General features: G+C 37.7%; 1 protein-coding gene across 3 annotated transcripts; it reads right to left on the bottom strand.

Annotated features, from left to right (window-relative positions):
• Positions 1 to 848: 848 nt before the first annotated feature.
• Spata22 (spermatogenesis associated 22) lies at positions 849 to 16,696 on the bottom strand. Of its 3 annotated transcripts, none has more exons than XM_037201204.1 (9): positions 16,535 to 16,696; positions 14,795 to 14,902; positions 12,803 to 12,931; positions 9,343 to 9,403; positions 9,124 to 9,219; positions 4,893 to 5,235; positions 2,708 to 2,831; positions 1,718 to 1,815; positions 849 to 1,173 (listed from the first exon to the last, which is right to left on the bottom strand). In XM_037201204.1, exons 2-9 carry the CDS (start codon positions 14,835 to 14,837, stop codon positions 982 to 984), a joined length of 1,086 nt encoding a protein of 361 aa, XP_037057099.1. In that variant the 5' UTR covers positions 14,838 to 14,902; positions 16,535 to 16,696; the 3' UTR covers positions 849 to 981. The 3 variants fall into 3 exon arrangements, with proteins under 3 accessions (XP_037057099.1, XP_037057101.1, XP_037057100.1); XM_037201206.1 differs by having other exon boundaries at positions 12,851 to 12,931; XM_037201205.1 differs by having other exon boundaries at positions 16,627 to 16,688.
• Between the last annotated feature and the right edge of the window lie 1,709 nt (positions 16,697 to 18,405).

Here is an 18,405-nt window from a genome sequence, read left to right as displayed (position 1 = left end):
GGAAAGGAGTGAATTTGATCAAAATACAATGTATGAAATTCTCAACAAATCAAAATATTTTCTAAATAATTGAAGTAACTAAATGACCTGCATAAACTAACAGTTGCAAAATAACACTTAAAACAAAACTCATATCTCTCTTGTCACTGATAGTGAGATGCCTCCAGTAGTGTCCTTTGAAGTCTGATGGTTTGGGAGCTAACTCAAATATATTATCTAATGTGAAAGAATCACCTACACCTAAGATACAGTTTTCAGTCCTTTGGCTAAAATCAAATAGATAAAGTATCTATTTCTTTTTTTTAAGATATTGTTTTATTGTTCATTAGATTATTGGTCATTTTTACTCCTTAACTGTCAGTTCTTCCTAGAAAAAATACAACAAAAGAAAACATCTACAATCTCATCATTCCATGTATCATTCCAGTTTTACTTTTACTACTCTATTTGCCTTTCCTCTACAAAACTGTTACATTTTAGATATTTTGTAATCCAACTTTTTTTTTCTTTTATTTATTTACAATACTATTCAGTTCTACATAACAACCACAGATTCCCTTGTTCTCCCCCTTCCTGCCCGCCTCCCCTTCCCCCCAGCCCACCTCCCATTCCCACCACCTCCAGATCAAGGCCACCCCCGAGGACTGAGATCGAACCTGATAGACTCAGTCCAGGCAGGTCCAGTCCCCTCCTCCCAGATTGAGCCAAGCGTCCCTGTATAAGTCCCAGGTTTTTCTGTCTATTGCAGTGAGTATTTTTATTTGAAGTGGTTCTTCAAATTTAGCAAATGTAAAGCATAGCTCAATAAAACTTCAAAATTAGAAAAAAATCTAGCTGAGCTGTTTGGGTCAAATCTATAAGAAAAGTTTTATTTTTATAAAAAGATGTGAAATACAGAAAAACAAGAGTGATAAAGCCATGCAAGAGCTAAATTAATAAGAGCAAATACTTCAATCTATACTTATGACTCCCTTTGTCACTTTACATTTCATTCATTATTTTAGTATGATACTTCATCTCAGCATCAGCAATGGTAACAAATGCTTGGAAAGTCTTTTGTTCAGAAGCAGATGCTGGTCTAACAGACACACACTTGAAAATGTTCTTGTCTGGGTCATAGTGCCCAACACACCTGTGAACTCGGCCTCTGATCAGTCTTGGAAGTTCACGATCCTGTTGTTCAAAAGATAAAAATCAAAAATTATTACTTCATCTAAACTTCAATGTCTAATTTATAATGTGATCAATTAAATGTTAAACACCCCAATGACATGATTCTCTGTGTTACTTACAAGATAGCTAGGTATACACATATAACTTGTCACAGATGAATGGCCCTAACCAGGATAAGGCTTCTTATAAACTAGAAAGAAGTTGATTCCAGGAAACTTTAATAATCTCCCATAATGGCTCATGAATTATATAGTCCTTTTGCTAAAAGAATTTTGCCGGGCGGTGGTGGCGCACGTCTTTAATCCCAGCACTTGGGAGGCAGAAGCAGGAGGATCTCTGTGAGTTCGAGGCCAGCCTGGTCTACAAAGTGAGTTCCAGGAAAGGTGCAAAGCTACACAGAGAAACCCTGTCTCGGAAAAAAAAAAAAAAAAAAAAAAAGATTTTCAACTGCGATGAGACTGTGGCCTGTATTTTCATGTGGTCTTTTGGTGGTGGTGGTGGTAGTAGCCATAGACATTGAAAATGAACACTTTAAAATACTCACAATTTCATAAAATACACATGGAAGAGTATTTTTCCCATCTCTCATGAGAAAAGTCTTTGAATAATGTGGGCCAGGCGTGACAGCTGAATCTAGGACAGCTAAGCAACATTGAAGTGTGGAAATTAATACTGATAAATATAAATAAAATTTAACAAAGAAAATGTTATATTTAAGTATTATACCATAACAGCCTCCCCCAGTTCTACTTATATACAGTGGTATTTTACAGAGGAATTGGATCCTTTTGGTGTGTTCTGTAGGCTAGCTGAATTCCAGAGCTCTCATAACAATAAAATGCACTATAACAACAAATAAGCCTTATAGTCTAATGAAAACAACATTGAATCAGAATTCTAGTGTCAGGTCTTCAGCTTCATACTATGTTGTGACATTGTTCAATTTGATTTATTTCATTTTCTAAAATGTAATATATTCATGTAAGATGTACATGTACGAGAACAGAGAAAAAAGAACAAATAGATCACAAATGTTTTCATTACTTCTGGCAATCAAGCTGACATGTCTATCCCCTTCCACAGTTACATTTTGGGGTACGGTAAAAGCATGTAAGATATGCCTTTGAGATAATTTTTAATACATATTTACTATAGTTTTATGAAACACACTAGCTCTCTAGGCTGATTCATCCTACATAATTGCAAGTTTATATTTTTTAATCTACATCTTCTTATCTCCTTCTCCTTGATAAAATTGTTCATGTCTCAAAGCTGTTTCTTCATCAATAAATAGAAGTCTTAATTCACGTTTAGCACCAGAAATTTTTATCAAAGGATGTTATTCAATCACTTAATAAAAATTTCCTGAGTACTGGTAGTAGACACCTGTTATTTTGAAGCCAGCCTACATTTCCCGAATAAACATAATCTCCTTATCCAATTTGTGTTATTCTTAATGATACCCTAGGTATTCCTAATTGCATTAAAAACATCCAAATACATTACTGAAGTATTCTTGAAATATTATACCTACCCAATATTTCAAAAAGAAGTACAGTTTTCTGCACTTGTGCACGCCAATACCTCATGCTTTCAATGACTGCAGAAATAATTCTTAAAGAATTATCCTTTTCCTTTAACTGACGCAAGGGAGCTTCCTTTGGGGGAAAAAAGCATTGCATTATAAAAGTGTTTCATTTTATTCACTATATTTTTTGAAATATGTAGAGTCTAGGTCCTTATAATAAATAAATGTGTATAATGTGTAAAAAGAACTATTAAAACTTTCAATGCAATTAAATTCCCAAATTAAAGCCATCATTACATTGCATTGTGTTATAGTGTGAAAACCAGAATGTACTTAAAATAAGAAGAGAACTATTTGGCAAGAGAGATGGCCCACTGGGTGAAGCACTTGCCATGTAAGCCTGATGACCTGAGTTTGATCCCCAGAACATATGAAAACATGAAAAGAGAAAAACAGCCGGCGTGGTGCCACGCTTTAATCCAGCACTTGACAGAGCAGCGATCTCTGTGAGTCGAGCCAGCTGGCTACAAGTGAGCTCCAGGAAAGGCGCAAAGCTACACAGAGAAACCCTGTCTTGAAAAACCAAAAAAAAAAAAAAAAAGAGAGAAAAACAATTCTACAAAGTTGTCCTCTGACCTCCACACAAATGCCCTCTGACCTTCTGACCTCCACACAAATGCCCTCTGACCTCCACATGTTTTGCTTATGTGTACATATGGGTATTCCTGGTACCCACAGAAGTCAGAAAACAGAGTCAGATCCCCCAGAACTGGAGTTTCAGAAGGTTGTGAGCCATCATACGGGTGCTGGGAACAGAACCCACATCCTTCAGAAGTGTGGCCAGTGCTCTTATGTGCTCTGGTGTGTGTGTGTGTGTGTGTGTGTGTGTGTGTGTGTGTGTGTGTTTGAAGATCTGAAAATACAGATTTTAATCCGAGTACTTAGGAGGCAGAGACAGGAGCAGCTCTGTGAGTTTTAGGCCAGCTTAATGTACATAGTGAGTTCAGGGTAACATAGTGAGACTCTGTCTTAAAACAAAGAAATAACAAGCAAAAAAGATGCTAACTTTCAAGGGTAGGGGCACAATTTCCTTTCTGGGGGTGAGGGTTGTAAAGAACACTATTGAAACTTTTTTCAAAGTGTCCCAATCTTCACCATCCTAAACAGGATTTAAATATGCCTCCTTCAAGTTGACTGCCACAGTGAGCAACTATTACTAGGGTGACAATGACATATCATCCTGTGTACAAGGTAGCATTAACACTGAGAGTCACTAAAAAACATGCTATCTTCGTCATATTTCCAGAAAATAAAGGAAAACAGAATTGACCCTAATTGCTTGCTAAACACCAAGATGTTCAGATTATGATCAAAACAAATATAGAGCACTTAAGCATCCAAACACTAACAACAGTAAAATGTTGAAAAGGCAAAGGGAGAAAAATAAAATGACCAAGACCATGAAAACTAGACTCATGGAGGGACACAGACATTGCTAGTGATAAAGATATTGTAGTAAGGAGAAAACAAAACCTCCACCTCTCCCCCATCCTCCCAGTAACCACCCATTGACTGATCTCTAGTTGAAGCCAGCAAAGAAAGGATCCCAGGGTGAGGCACCAGGTAGGGAAATGCAGCCCTCCAGAACACCAAGATGCACATGGGAACAATCTATTGGGCCACGGGAAAAGGAGTGAGAGAGAAGATAACCTACACATAAAAAGAAAACATTTTAAAGATCAATTAGAAGTGCAGCTGAGGAAAAGGTACATGTTCTCTAGAACACAATTCAAAGCTGAGAGGTATCATAGTATACACCATATTTATTCTAGTGTGAAGAGTTCAGGATGAACAGCACTTTATAATATGGTGCAGAAGGCAGGAAAGGCAGAACAGGCCCAGATTGTAAAGCAGAAGTCAGTGAACTATGGCCTACACTCCAAATCTAACCCACTGTTTTTGTCAACTTTTATTGGACCACAGCCATGCTCATTCATTAATGAAGTCTGTGGCTGCTTCCAAGTTATAATGGCAGAGTTCAGTCACGAAGTAAAATAACTACAACAAAGACAGTAAGGTTCATAAAGTCAAAAACTGGCTATTTATGTGAATCTGCATACACCATGTATGTATACTTACTACACATGTTTAAACATGTAAATAAGCCATTCATTAATATTTAACGGTTTACCTTCAGAGTGTTTTCTCCTGGAGTGTCACCCAACACTGTTTTTTTAAACTGGTTTTGTTGAAAACAGGGCTTAAATGCCTGCAATGCACTGGCTCTGTCCGGGCCTTTCAGTGTAGAGCCAGGCACTTTGGAGAAACATGTTTGTCTGAGTACTTCAGTTTCCCTGTTTCCATGAAAATCAGGAAATTCAGGTGTTCCTGACTGTTTCTGTCGTTGAGCTCCCAGATTCACTGCATAAGAACTGAATTCACTATTTGCTGCTGGGCTTGCTGTTTTACACTGAGGTCGGAAATCATTTTTATCCCAAGTTCTCAAGCTGGTATTTCTGTTGTCACCTCTGTAGCTGTAAAAGTAAATATACTTCTCTGTCTTTTTATTTAGGAACAACTGATGATTTTTTTTTTCATTTTTAAGACAATTAGTGGTTTACAACTACTAAGTAGTGAGAAATTTCAAACACATCATTCATTACACAATGGTACAATATATTAGTACTTCTCTTTCCAGATGAAGAGACACCCTTAGGGAAGAAGTGACTCATACAATGTTATACAGCAGCAGGTCACTGCTAAGTTCAGAACTCAGAGAACTCCAGTCTCCCAACTCAGAGTACAGTGCTACAACCATGTGTTTACAATAGCCAAACCTTCATATAACAATAGTTTCTAAGTGGAAATATTGAGAGGAATTTTGCTTAATTCTTTATACTATTTTGAAATTTTCTACAAAGTAAAAAAAAAAAAAAAAGGTACAGCTTGCCTGTAAGGTTATTTAATACTTTGTGCTTTGAAAAGCCCTACTAACCAACCTATTTTAGCATTTATTTACCACATTAATCTAAATGACTTATAAAAGCTGGTCAGTGTAGGATGTTAATAAGACCCATACAAAATTATTTCCTAAGCAGGCCAGTTAAGAGTTCTAGGGAAAGGAGAAACTAGTCCAATTCACAAGTTCTTAATTATGAATACTGCAAGCATTGCAAGATAATCAGTATAACCCATCCTCTGTTTTAAAGAGGACTGAGGAAAATCTAGTGATCAGCAAAAAGCCTAGGTTTATGGGGCATAAGGCTTGAACAGTTTGAGAAACACTTAATAAATTAAGTATAAATTTAAGAATAAATAGGATGAAAAGAGAAATCACAATTATGAATCTTTAGGTTATAAACAATATATACATCATTAGTATACAGAAAAATACTAGAATTACTGCTATTCATTCAGGGTTTGATACACTCTGTTGTGCAACTATTTTCTCTGAATTGAAACATTCCTTCCTAGATGGGAGAGGAGGCTCAAAAGATTTAGGCAGCTAATGAAATTCACAAGACTCAGAAAATCACAAGATTCAGGCACTTCCCACAGTTACATAAGCAGCAAAAAACTGTTGCAGAGCTTTGACACTCTTTGGCTAAGATACCCACTAATGTGCAGGGAACTCCAGAGATGAGCCTCTGTGAGTCATCAGCTATGCTGAGTAAGCTTTTCCATGATGCAGCTGCCCCTGACCCCTCCACGCTCCTATATGTAACTTTGCACACATGCTCTTTATATTATAAAAACAAATCACTGAGAATCACTATAAAACATGCTATCTTAGTCATATTTCCAGAAAACAAAAACAAAATTTATCCTGGTTCTTAAAATCAATGATTTTAAGATTTTTAGATTTCTGAGTAAAACAAACACAGAACACTTAAGCGCCCAATTAAAGAATTAGCAAATTAAAAAAAAAAAGCTATATTAATTCAGCTACTCAAACAAGCACATGCCTAGACCCAAAGTCCATACATCTCAGTGAACCTCTATATAATTAGAAGAGTTATTCTGAAGGCATGGAGCTTTGCTTGGGATTGGTATACTTTCACTATTAGACTTTCATGCACTATCCACCACAAAAAAAAAAAAAAAAAAAAAAAAAAAAAAAAAACCCACAGGTCCTTATCTCTTACCCTGACCAAAAAAAAAAAAAAAAGAAAGAAAGAAAAGAAACAAAAAAAATAAATAAATAAATAAAACCTCCAAATGGATTAAAAATCTCAAAATAAAACCTGAATGTACTAGAGGGAAAAGTAAGGAAAACTCTACAAGATAAAGGCACAGTTAAGGACTTTCTAAATAAATGTAGTTGCACAGGCCATAAGGCTAACAATTAACAAATGAGACCGCATGAAATTAAAAAACTTCTGTACAGCAAAGGGCATGATGGTCAGTCAAGTGAAGAGGCAGTCTTCATTATGGCAGAAAATCTCTGCCAGATATATTTCTGTCAGGGAATTAATGTCTAGAATATACAAAGAACTCAAAAACCTAAACACCAAGAAAACAACCAACCTAATCAAAAGAAAGTGGGTTGTAAATTTAAACAGAGAGCTCTCAAAAAAAAAAAATACAAATAGTTAATGAACATTTTTTAAAGTGTTCATTAGCCACCAGGGAAATGCAAATAAAACTACTTTGAGATTCATCTCATCATAGTCAGAAGAGTTACTATGAAGAAATAAAATGATAATAAATACTGATGAGGATGTAGGAAAGAGGAACTCTAATTTACTGTTGGTAAGGGTGCAATCTGGTACAACCACTACGGAAATTAAGTGTGGAAGGTCTCAAAAACACTAGAAATATAAGAACCTGGGAAGGTAGATAGGGTTGCTATGAAATGTTGTCTTCTGGACATGATATGGCAATTGTGCTCATGAACTCACAGGAGCTGGGGTTACCTGCACAAAATCTGCACAAGATCAAGCCAGTCGAACTTCCAGCATAGAGGCAATAGATAATCTCTAGCCTCACCCCCTACAAGAAATACTGGCAGCTGATAGTTGATGGAGAAGAATTATTGTTTTTTGATGATGTGCCACCGACAAGATTCCCATGCTTCAGTGGTAGCCTCACACCCATGCACATATGGACAACACTAATTGAATTTAGTGGATTATTTAAGGGAGGGTGGCACACATCTTTAATCCCAGCACTCAGAAGGTAGAGGCAAGGGGAATCCTGTGTGTTCAAGGCCATCCTGGTGTATATAGTGAGCTCCAGGATAGGCAGGACTACATAAAGATATCCTGTATCAAAAAACAAAACAAGGCCGGGCGGTGGTGGCACACGCCTTTAATCCCAGCACTCGGGAGGCAGAGGAAGGCGGATCTCTGTGAGTTCGAGCCAGCCTGGGCTACAGAGTGAGTTCCAGGACAGGCTCCAAAGCTACACAGAGAAACCCTGTCTCGAAAAACCAAAAAAAAAAAAAAGACATGAAGTTGAAAAGGGGACATGTTGAAATACATGGAAGAGTTGGAGTAGGAAATAAGTGTTATATATAGTCATATTTCATTGTATATGTGTATGAAATTCTTGAATCTAGTAACAGAACTACTATATGACCAAGTTATATACCCAAAGGACTTTATATCCTACTACAGAGATACTTCTTTATCCACATTCATTGCAGGTCTAATTACAATAGCAAAGAAAGGTAATTAGCCTAGATGTCCATTAGCAATGAAGAGATAATAAAAATATGATTCATATATACAGTAGAATCTTATTCTGTTGTAAAGAAAACTTGTGAAATTTTCCAATAAATTGATGAAACTAGAAAATATTATACTAAGTGAGGAAACACAGGCTCATATCAACAAAGGCCATGTTCTCATATGTGACTTCTGGCTTCAATTTTTTTAGATGCCTATGTTTAACTTAGAGTACCTATAGAGGCCAAGAAGCTAGAAAGGGGACACTGAGGAAGTACCTTAAGGGAAGCATAACAGAATATAGGCGATATGAAAGTAGAAATAGGTAATACTGGGGGTGTGAGAGTTTGTGTAGGAATGAGGATAGGCATACAGGGAAGATCAGGGACATAAAACAAAAAGTATATGAAAAAAGCTGTATGAAAACCTACTATTTTTAAGTCAGTTTAAGACTTCCATATATATCCACAAGTTTTACTTCCACAGATCAAAGTAAACCACAGATAAAAAATATTTGGAAAAAAATTACAGCTATAACCAACATATACTTGGTCATTATTACTTATGTACACCATGACAACTACATAATATTTACAATGTATTACACTGTGTAATTTAAAGTACACATGAATGTGGACATAGATTATATTCAACTATCAGTTATTTATTAATGTAGAAACTGCCTAAATGTATTTCTAAGAAAGAAAAAGGTTTTTATAAGGAAAGAAGAGGAGAAAGCATAGGCAGACTTACCCCCAACCACTTTGGCTTCCTTCAGCATTTGACTGAATAGATTTAGACACAGAATCTTGACTTTTCAGGGGATAAGACGCAGATGCTGGTATTTGCCTTTCAAGGAAATATCTTGTTAAGTACAGTTTGTTTTCAAATTGAGAAATGTAAAATGTGTCCAGAAAAGTAACATCAGTCAGTAACAGACACACATTTATTGGTTCTTATTTTTATACAGACCTTGTATTCATTGTTTTCTTTAGAGGAGTCACCTCTGGATTCACAGCTTCCCATGCCCAATCTCAAAAGTATAAGAACAGATTAAAAATAAGATAATTTTTTTCAAAATAATTCCTTAAATTTAATTAATTTGGGAGCTCTAACAAGTGAAAGATATAGACACAGTCTTCAGCAGCAATTGGTTGTGGGATTTGTCATAGCCTGCCTAATTTTATAGATGTCTTTCTTCCCCATTGTAAAGATAGTAGTTTAATCTGTCTTTTTCACAATCAATCCTAATATAATGCCTTGTAATTGGCAACATAAATTTAGTCGAATCCAATGTTTCTTAAACTTTATTCTACCCAACATCAAGAAATGCATCATAACAGGTAACTAAATAGCTAGTATATGAGACTAACAGAGACACAGAATCAGAGGGTAAGAACAAAAATTTAACATCAAATCTAATCTCTAATATGCATGATATACACTGACATTTTCTACTCTGTTCTAGTTACTCTCTTATGTTTTAAAGATTTCTATTTTGTGTTTTAATTATGGGGCACAGTGTACATGAGTACAGGTACTCATGGAGGCCAGAGGATCCCCTGGAGCTGGAGTTATAAGGAAGTTGGAAGATACCTGACATGGGTGCTAGGAACCAAACTCAAATCCCCTGAAAAACCAATAATCCCTCTTAACCACTCAACCATCTCTCTATTCTCTTACTCTCTTCTTTTTTTATTATTACTAATAAATTTTTTATTCTATATGTTTTTCACATCATGTATCTTGATACCATTCATTCCTCATCCTTCTGCCCCTGCCCCTCCCCTCAAATAAAACAAAATTCAAGAGAAAAAAATGAAGAAAATAAAATGAGGAAAAAATTTTAAAGGGAAGGAATTAAAAAATCTCATCATGGAAGCTGCAGTGTGACCCAACAAATCATGCCGTATACCCCTTTGTCCATACATCTCTACTTGCAAGTGTTCATTGCAAAGAGTCATTGGTCTGGTTCGAGGCCCCTGGTCTCCACTACCTGTTCGATGCTGGGCCCCTACTACCACTAGGACTCTTCCTGGACATCCCACTGCCGCCCTGTGTTGTGGAGATCCTGCAGCTTTGGGTCTGCATGTCAGGTTCCTTCACATGCTCCAGCAAATCATAGATGGGGTGGATGTTAGAGCAGGCCAAGTCATACCCTGGGTCTGGGCCTGAGCAGCTATACAGTTGGTCCACCAGATGGGAAATGGGAACAGCTGTCTCATGTTCACGATTTCAGGGGTGGCTCACCCACACTTCTGCTAACAGGGTTGGATCTGTTGTGCTGCCCTGACGGGGTGCAGGGCCTATTCTCCTGAGTGTTGCAGCTGGTGGGGGTCAAGAACAGCTCTTCCACTCTTATGACCACAGGGCCAGCTCTCCCACCTGCCCCAGGCATTGACTGGGGGGACATCTTTGCCCTGCCCATTATGCCACAAGACAGATGTTATTCTCTTCTTTTAAAAGTTGACTGTACCCCAAACTAATAGGTCAAGATAAAAATTCATATTTCCTCATGGAATAGTTCACACTTGTAATTTCTCAAAATCAGTATGCACACTACTTACTAAACATTTTAAATGGTGAGGAAGATTTTAAGTGGTAAAGAATGATAAGATAAATGCTGACTTATGCATGTCCATTTTCTACTTTTTATCCATAAAAAAGAAATGAGGGCCAAAGATAGCTCTCTGTGTGGGTAAAGGTATGTGCCATGCAAGTCTCATATTCTGAGTTTGATACCAGAATCCACAGTGAAATGGGAGAACTGACTCCCAAAAGTTGTCCTCTGACCTACATACACATACCATCATGATATGCATACAAGTGCACTCATTCACACATACTAATAATAAAATTCAAATTTTGAAAATGGGAATGTTATATGTTAACTTTATACTTTTAAATTCCTAGTAAAACAATTTAATGACTAAATCAAAGTATATGGAAGTACACTAAATGAAATTTAAAATGAGTATTGTTATACATTAAAAAATCTTAGGCTGGGCGTGGTGGTGCACGCCTTTAATCCCAGCACTCGGGAGGCAGAGCCAGGCAGATCTCTGTGAGTTCGAGGCCAGCCTGGGCTACCAAGTGAGTTCCAGGAAAGGTGCAAAGCTACACAGAGAAAGTCTGTCTCGAAAAACCAAAAAAAAAAAATCTTAATATTTTATTCACATATGATTCCATTAATAATTTTAAAGTTTGTCCACAAAATTTAAATACATATGTAACATAATGTACCAAATACATTTCAGAATGTCTGCCTATCAGTGCAGAGGTAGGTAAAAAGTCAGTGAACACTGAGCCAATGAACAAGATGGCTTAGTGGGAAGGCTTGCCATCAAGCATGGTGACCTGCGTCTCATCTCTGGAACATACATGCACACACATACGCAAATAAATAAAGTGAAAAATGAAGTCGACAAACATTTAAGATCTCCCAACACTCACCACTATAGCTTACTGGTTCACAGGGTGACAAGCTTTCAGTGGTCTCACTTAAAAGGTGACACATATTGGAAGCTTCCTGACTCCAAAACTTAATCAAGAGTTACCGAAGGCTGTCAATCTCTAAGAAGTAAAGCTAGAATATGTAAACTCCCAGCAACGGCAACTTATATAATGTGCTAGTTGAAGCTTTATAAGGGTACACTAGATGAGTGTATCTTAGAACAAAATATCTTAAATTGGGTAATTTACACGTAGGAACTTTCGACAGTGCTGGAGACTACAACATCTTAGATTGAGGTGACAACAAACCAGGTTTGGTGAAAGCATGCTCTCTGCTTCAGAGAGCTCATCTTAGTGTATCCTCACATGACAAAAGCAGCAAACATACTTCTCCTTCATCCTTCTCTTATATGGTCACTAATCCTGTACATAGTGGTAGAGTCCTCACAACTATTAGCACCTCCTAAAGGCCCGTCTCCTACTCAGTAGTTAAGTTTCAACTTAAGAATTTTCAGACAAAGAAAGACAGGCAAAAATGCCCCTAGAAAGCAATGACTAGAACCAAGCTCCAGAAATTCCTGGGCTTATGCCTTTTCTACAGTCTATTTTTTCCCTTTTTTCTCATACTCTATATACACTTTTCCCTGTTTTTGATGTAATTCAAATCCTTTCATTCTTTCCTACCAAGTACATAAGTCACAGTAATCTATGTTTTGAGAAATAAAAATAATCTTTTCAATGTAGGTTTATACTTTATTAGAACAAAGGCTCCAGACATAAAGCTACTCTATTTAAATGCTAAGCCACCCTCGTAGACAAGGCAACTCAAACTCCCATGCTGGAATGCTCAGAAGGAGCCAAGTCTTCTCTATATCTGGGCAGTGAAAAGCATCAGGGACTAGCTGCAATGAGAGACCCAGTAACTTTCTGCAATCTCAATTCATACCTCTTGAAATTTTCACCTTATTCATTTTCTTACCTGTGGGTAGAGGAGGGGAACCGTAACTGTCAGAAACAGTACTGATACCTGGATCATTCTGAAGTGGATTAGAAGTTAATGGCTGTCTGTTCCTCTTTTTCTGATTGAACAATGGCACAGGCAAACAGCCTACATTGAATGTACCAATAAATTAGTATAAAACAAGTAAATAAGTATATCTACTTCTAGACTAATTACCATTAATAATATGTAATGATGCATAGTTTGTCTACTTCTATTTGCTAATATACCAGATATATTTATATGCCCTTGAAATGATTTTTATAATCTTTTAGAAGTCCTAAATAGCTCACCGGCATCTCTAAAGTCCTTTCTTCTTCTATCTTACCATTTTAATTCTTACTTGTAAGCAATCCCTGTCTCTGTTTTTCCCCCCAAAACACTTCCCAAATCTACTTCTTTTCCTTATTTCCCTCTTCTGCTTGTCTTTTCCTTATCAGCTGCAGAGTACCTATAGAATATATCCAAGCTAAGAAAGATCAATCATGCTTGCCAAAAATCTAACCATGCTTTAGTGTGTGACAGACAGCCTCTAGGGCCAAAGTTATCAAATTTCAGTTTGACTAAGATTTATCCTGGAATTCTGATTAACATGTGGGTTCCAAGGTCACAATCTCCAATGTTGAAATTTTTAATTTCAATATATTTAGTCTGGAACCCAAAATTATAATTTTAACAAATGTCCTAGCTATCTATAATGATATTTTTCTATGGATCATTTTGAGAATGTCTTAAAACAATGATTCTCAACTTTCCTAATGCTATGACCCTTTAATACAGCATGTTGTGGTGACCCAAACCATAAAATTATTTCCTTGCTACATCATAACTGTAGTTTTGCTACTGTTATAAATTGTAATGTAAATATCTGATATGCAGGATATCTGATATGCAAACCCCCTACAGGTTAAGAACCACTGTCTTAAAGGAATGACAATACCCAATCCAAGTGAAAATAAATACTATCACCACTTCCTCCAGATTGAAGAAACAGGATCTCCAGTCAAATAAATAAATAAATAAATAAATTTTAAAAGCTACAAAGGAACTCAGGGTCAAAAGAAGTCTTCAAAGAAAGAACTAGGAAAACCTAAATAGGACCCAAATTCCTAAATCTCAGTTCAGAAACTTTTGACACATTACCATTGTCTCACTGACCCATTCTCACGGTACTGCAGAATACTAACTCTGGACACTTTCTAATGAAAAACTAGATCTTGTAGGCCCTTGAGTTTTAACTGTGCCTTCAAAGTGAATCTGAAATACAACTTCAAAGTTAAATGTGTGCAGTTTCCTTAAACTCTTTGTGCCCATGATACATACAGAGAAGTGTAACATAATTATTAAGAGTATGGACTCTAAAATCAGAAATTTCTAGGTTCCAGTCCTGTTTCTACCACTCAGTAATTATTTAAGGTCTTTGTGCCTTGGTTTCTTATCCAGAAAACAGAAGTGATGATAAGGATTAAATAATACCTCAAATTAAATGTCTAGAATATGGTGTGCCCACCATAAATTATTATGATGTTCTTCCCTGTACATTATAATTATTTCCCTGGCTCTCATCATTCTTGACTGCTATCCTTACATTACCTAATAATTGAGAAAATATAAACACAAAATATTAGAAAACAGAAATGTGTCTGAAAGCATTTTGAACAAGTCAATCACAAAAACACAAAAATGTATTTCTTTGTTTCTGGCTTACAAGCATAAGTAAATCAATCAGTCAAGTTTTGTAGAAAAAAAGCATGAGAGTAAATCTCAGTAAGTTTAACTTTACTCTCATCTCTCTAGTACTAAATAATTCGCCTTGACAAACTTACTTTACCTCTTTTGGATATAAAAAAGAAAAGAGGCTAGACTAAATGTTTAATCTCTTTAAAAAGTTCCTTCTAAATGTTCCTAGAAACTATACATGGTTTATGTGGTATCTGAAAAATACCTAAAAATTTAAAAGTTGTTCAATACCTGCTGTACTTCGAGTTGAACTTTCATTTAGGTTTCTCTTCATTTTCTTCAGTATCAAAGCTTTTTTTTACTTAGCACTTGACATTTACAAAATGAAGCTGACTAAACCTTCAAAGGAAAAAACTTGTAACTCATATTTATCAACAAGATCAACTTTTCAGCCTACTAAATATGAACATTATGGTTTAAAACTTTCAAATGTGATCACTTCAGGAATTGCTTTATGACTAAGAATTTGAAACCTAGCCCATTTTTCCAGCTATGTTCAAATAAGTTATGATGGGGTGGGTGTAATCTTGTTTTCTAAATATATACAGATTTTCACACAGTCAAAGTAAGGGAAAGGGACTAAAGGCACTGGCAGACTTAAGAGAAACAAGTAAAACATTATTTTCATTGTATTTTGTCTGCTTTTAGCTTCATAATATCTCTAAAATCAGAAATTTCTAGGTTCCAGTCCTGTTTCTACCACTCAGTAATTATTTAAGGTCTTTGTGCCTTGGTTTCTTATCCAGAAAACAGAAGTGATGATAAGGATTAAATAATACCTCAAATTAAATGTCTAGAATATGGTGTGCCCACCATAAATTATTATGATGTTCTTCCCTGTACATTATAATTATTTCCCTGGCTCTTAATTTAATTTGTATCTTAATTTAATTTGTTTAACAAATACTTGCCCATGAAAAGGCCAGACACAAACCCAAATAATTTCTGCTGCAAATTCACTGCCCAATGAAACAGACTGATGTGAACACAACTAAAATGAAAATCAAATAGGTCAACATTAATATCCAAATATCATTTGAAAAGGTAAAACTCAAAAACAAGAGGCCTAAGACTGCCTCTTTGTGTGTCTTGAAATTGAAAGCAGAATACAGGAAACTTAGATATTTTTGTGCCACTCTAGGAATCACAACAAGAGATGGGGCCACTTTTTTTTTTTCTCAACACAGAAACATCAACTCATCCTAAGCCTATGAGGGCTTATAAGGGCTATTATAATTCTGAATACCTTAAATATCCTAAAACTATGGCATGTAAGACTGGGTCTCATACAGCCCAGACTTGCCTCAAACTACTGGTCTCGGGGGCTGGAGAGATGACTCAGAGGTTAAGAACACTGGCTGTTCTTCCAGAGGTCCTGAGTTCAATTCCCAGCACCCATATGGTGGCTTACAGCCATCTGTAATGAGATCTGGTGCCCTCTTCTGGCCTGCAAGGACACATGCAGGCAGAACACTGTATAAATAAATAAATGTTTAAAAAAAAAAAAAAAAAAAAAAAAAAAAAAACTACTGGTCTCTGAGTCTCTATCATCCAAGTGCAGGGTCTACAGGTGTAGACCAGTATGCCAGGCTCAAATAAATACATGGAAGAAGTGCACATTATCCTCGGGGACTACCAAGCGAACCTGCTTCAACTGGTCTGTGTGTGTGTGTGTGTGTGTGTGTGTGTGTGTGTGTGTGTGTGTGTGTAAGGGGAAGGTCTACCCAACTCATGGACACACCCTCCCTAAGACCTTGTGAACCTGCTTCGACTGGTGTGTGTGTGTGTGTGTGTGTGTGTGTGTGTGTGTGTGTCAGGGGGTTCTACCCAACACAGACGCACCCTCCCTAAGATCTTGGCCTCAAGAGGCGGCCCGACAGGGCCTGTTTGGGGCCCTCCTTGAAGGATGAGGGACATTTTCCAGTCAGAATTCACGTTCTCTTCCAGCTCCCCGCCCCCGGCCTAACACACCCAGTCCCGGGGCCATTTTGGGTCAACAAACGGGATTTCCCTTTCTGGAACCCTCTGCCAACACCATGTACAAACGGAGCCCTCGAGTTAACCTCGCCTCCCTCCGCGGCCGCGTGGAGAGGAAACAGGAAACACGCAGGACACGGCACTGCCGTCGGCGGTTTTGGGAGCCAGTGCGCAGGCGTGACAATCCACGCAGGCGCGCTCCGAAGCACCCGTGCTGCTGACTGCGCAAGCGCAGAGGGCAGCCCGTGCTTGAAGGCCTCGCGAGAGTTTACAGGGCAGCTGGCGTTTCTCTGCCGGGAAAGTCAAAAGCGCAGCCCTTGTCGTTCTCGCTCGTGAGGTACGCAGCCGGGACAGGCATGGCTCTGCCTCTTTGGCTGTTCTGTCCACAGAGAGAAACATGTTCTGGTTGTGGATGAGGCAGAGGGAGAGCCCCCGCACAGCCATGCTCTGCCCCAGCAGTCAGATAATCATGGCCTCTCTTACGCCTTGCCCGTTTCCCAGATGCTAGACATTTTCTAAGCTGCTGCTGGCATCCTGGACCGTGCCTAGAAGAGAATGACTCTCAAGGCGTCAAAACAAGGTGTGTCTTGCCTCATCTGATGCCATGGATCAGGCAAGGAATTTAGCCTCCAGGAGGCCGGTGGGAAGCTGAGACCGGATTTGAACTGAGCCCCTCCAAAGCAAAGAACAGTAAGGCAGAACCAGTGCTGCAGTTTGAGGAGAGCAAAAGAGCACGTGGACCACAGAGGGACTCTCCAAAGGAAGCCAGTGGTATGACAACCTGAGCTCCGAGCTCCAAGCTCCGAGCTCCGAGCCTCCTGCCTGGAAAAACTGGGAGTTCTTGGCTGTGACTTTGGCAAACTTAACCTTTCTATGTCTACATTGCCTTCCTCAATAAAATAGCAATAACAATATTTACTTAGTTGCCTTAAAATATTAAAAGATATTAATCTGTCCTGGGACATAGTAAGTGCTCAATAAAGGTTAAGTTTTGTTTCAAACAGTAGCTGCCATTTTTTGGGTACTTATCGTAATATAGCTCAGGAATTTAGCATAGATGTCTGAGCTCAAAGACCATGTCCTCTTACTGCCCTGTCTTCTGGCCTTGAAACAGGTGAAGGAAAGAAGTGGGAAGGGCACCTATGGAGGGATGGTTATTAGTAAAGGTCTACAACTACAAGATAATAAAAACATATTTGAAAGTCAGTAAATAAGAATGGTAGTAGATAGGAGATTGCTGAATTATAGCAGACCTTGGATGGCAGGGTAAGGAATAAACTTTGAGCATTTTTAATTTGGGAAAAGATTTCAATAAAATGTCTGGAAAAGTCCAGTGGTGCTGGCATAGGCCTTTAATCCCAGCACTTGGAAGGCAGAGACAGGCAGATCTTTGTGAGTTTGAGGCCAGTCTGGTCTATATAGTGAATTCCAGGACAGCCAGGGATACACAGAGAAACCCTGCCTCAAAAAGAAAAAAGAAAAGTATCCATCGTGATTCCAGATAAAAGACTTAAAAACTTGAGTATCATAAGCTTCAAGGAAATGGATTTTGACTTGATATATGCATACATAAACACAAGTACAATACGTATTCAAAATAATAGATTTCTCATTCTTAAAGGGACAAGAGATCAGGTATGGCTCAGTGGTAGAGTGGTTGCCTAGAATGTATGAAACCCTGGATTGGATCCTCAGCACCGGAAAAAAAAAATCACAACTTTAACTCTAGTGAGAGCTAAATCATCTAAGGGAGTCTCATTTGGGGGATTGCTCAGATCAGTTTGGCCTGTGTCTATGTCTTCAAAAGGTGACATTGATTGATACTTGATGTGGGAGGTCCCACCCACTGTGAGTGGTACCAGCTC

This window comes from Peromyscus leucopus, chromosome 8b, assembly GCF_004664715.2.
Source record: "Peromyscus leucopus breed LL Stock chromosome 8b, UCI_PerLeu_2.1, whole genome shotgun sequence".
NCBI lineage: Eukaryota > Metazoa > Chordata > Mammalia > Rodentia > Cricetidae > Peromyscus > Peromyscus leucopus.
This window is presented reverse-complemented; position numbering and strand designations above follow the sequence as displayed.

Coding starts and splice junctions, on each gene's coding strand:
- Spata22 (XM_037201204.1), bottom strand. CDS start 14,837: ATGAAGAGAAACCTAAATGAAAGTTCAACTCGAAGTACAGCAG. Junction 12,932..14,794: donor TTCAACTCGAAGTACAGCAG/GTATTGAACAAC, acceptor CATTCAATGTAG/GCTGTTTGCCTGTGCCATTG. Junction 5,236..9,123: donor GGAAGCCAAAGTGGTTGGGG/GTAAGTCTGCCT, acceptor TTACTTTTACAG/CTACAGAGGTGACAACAGAA.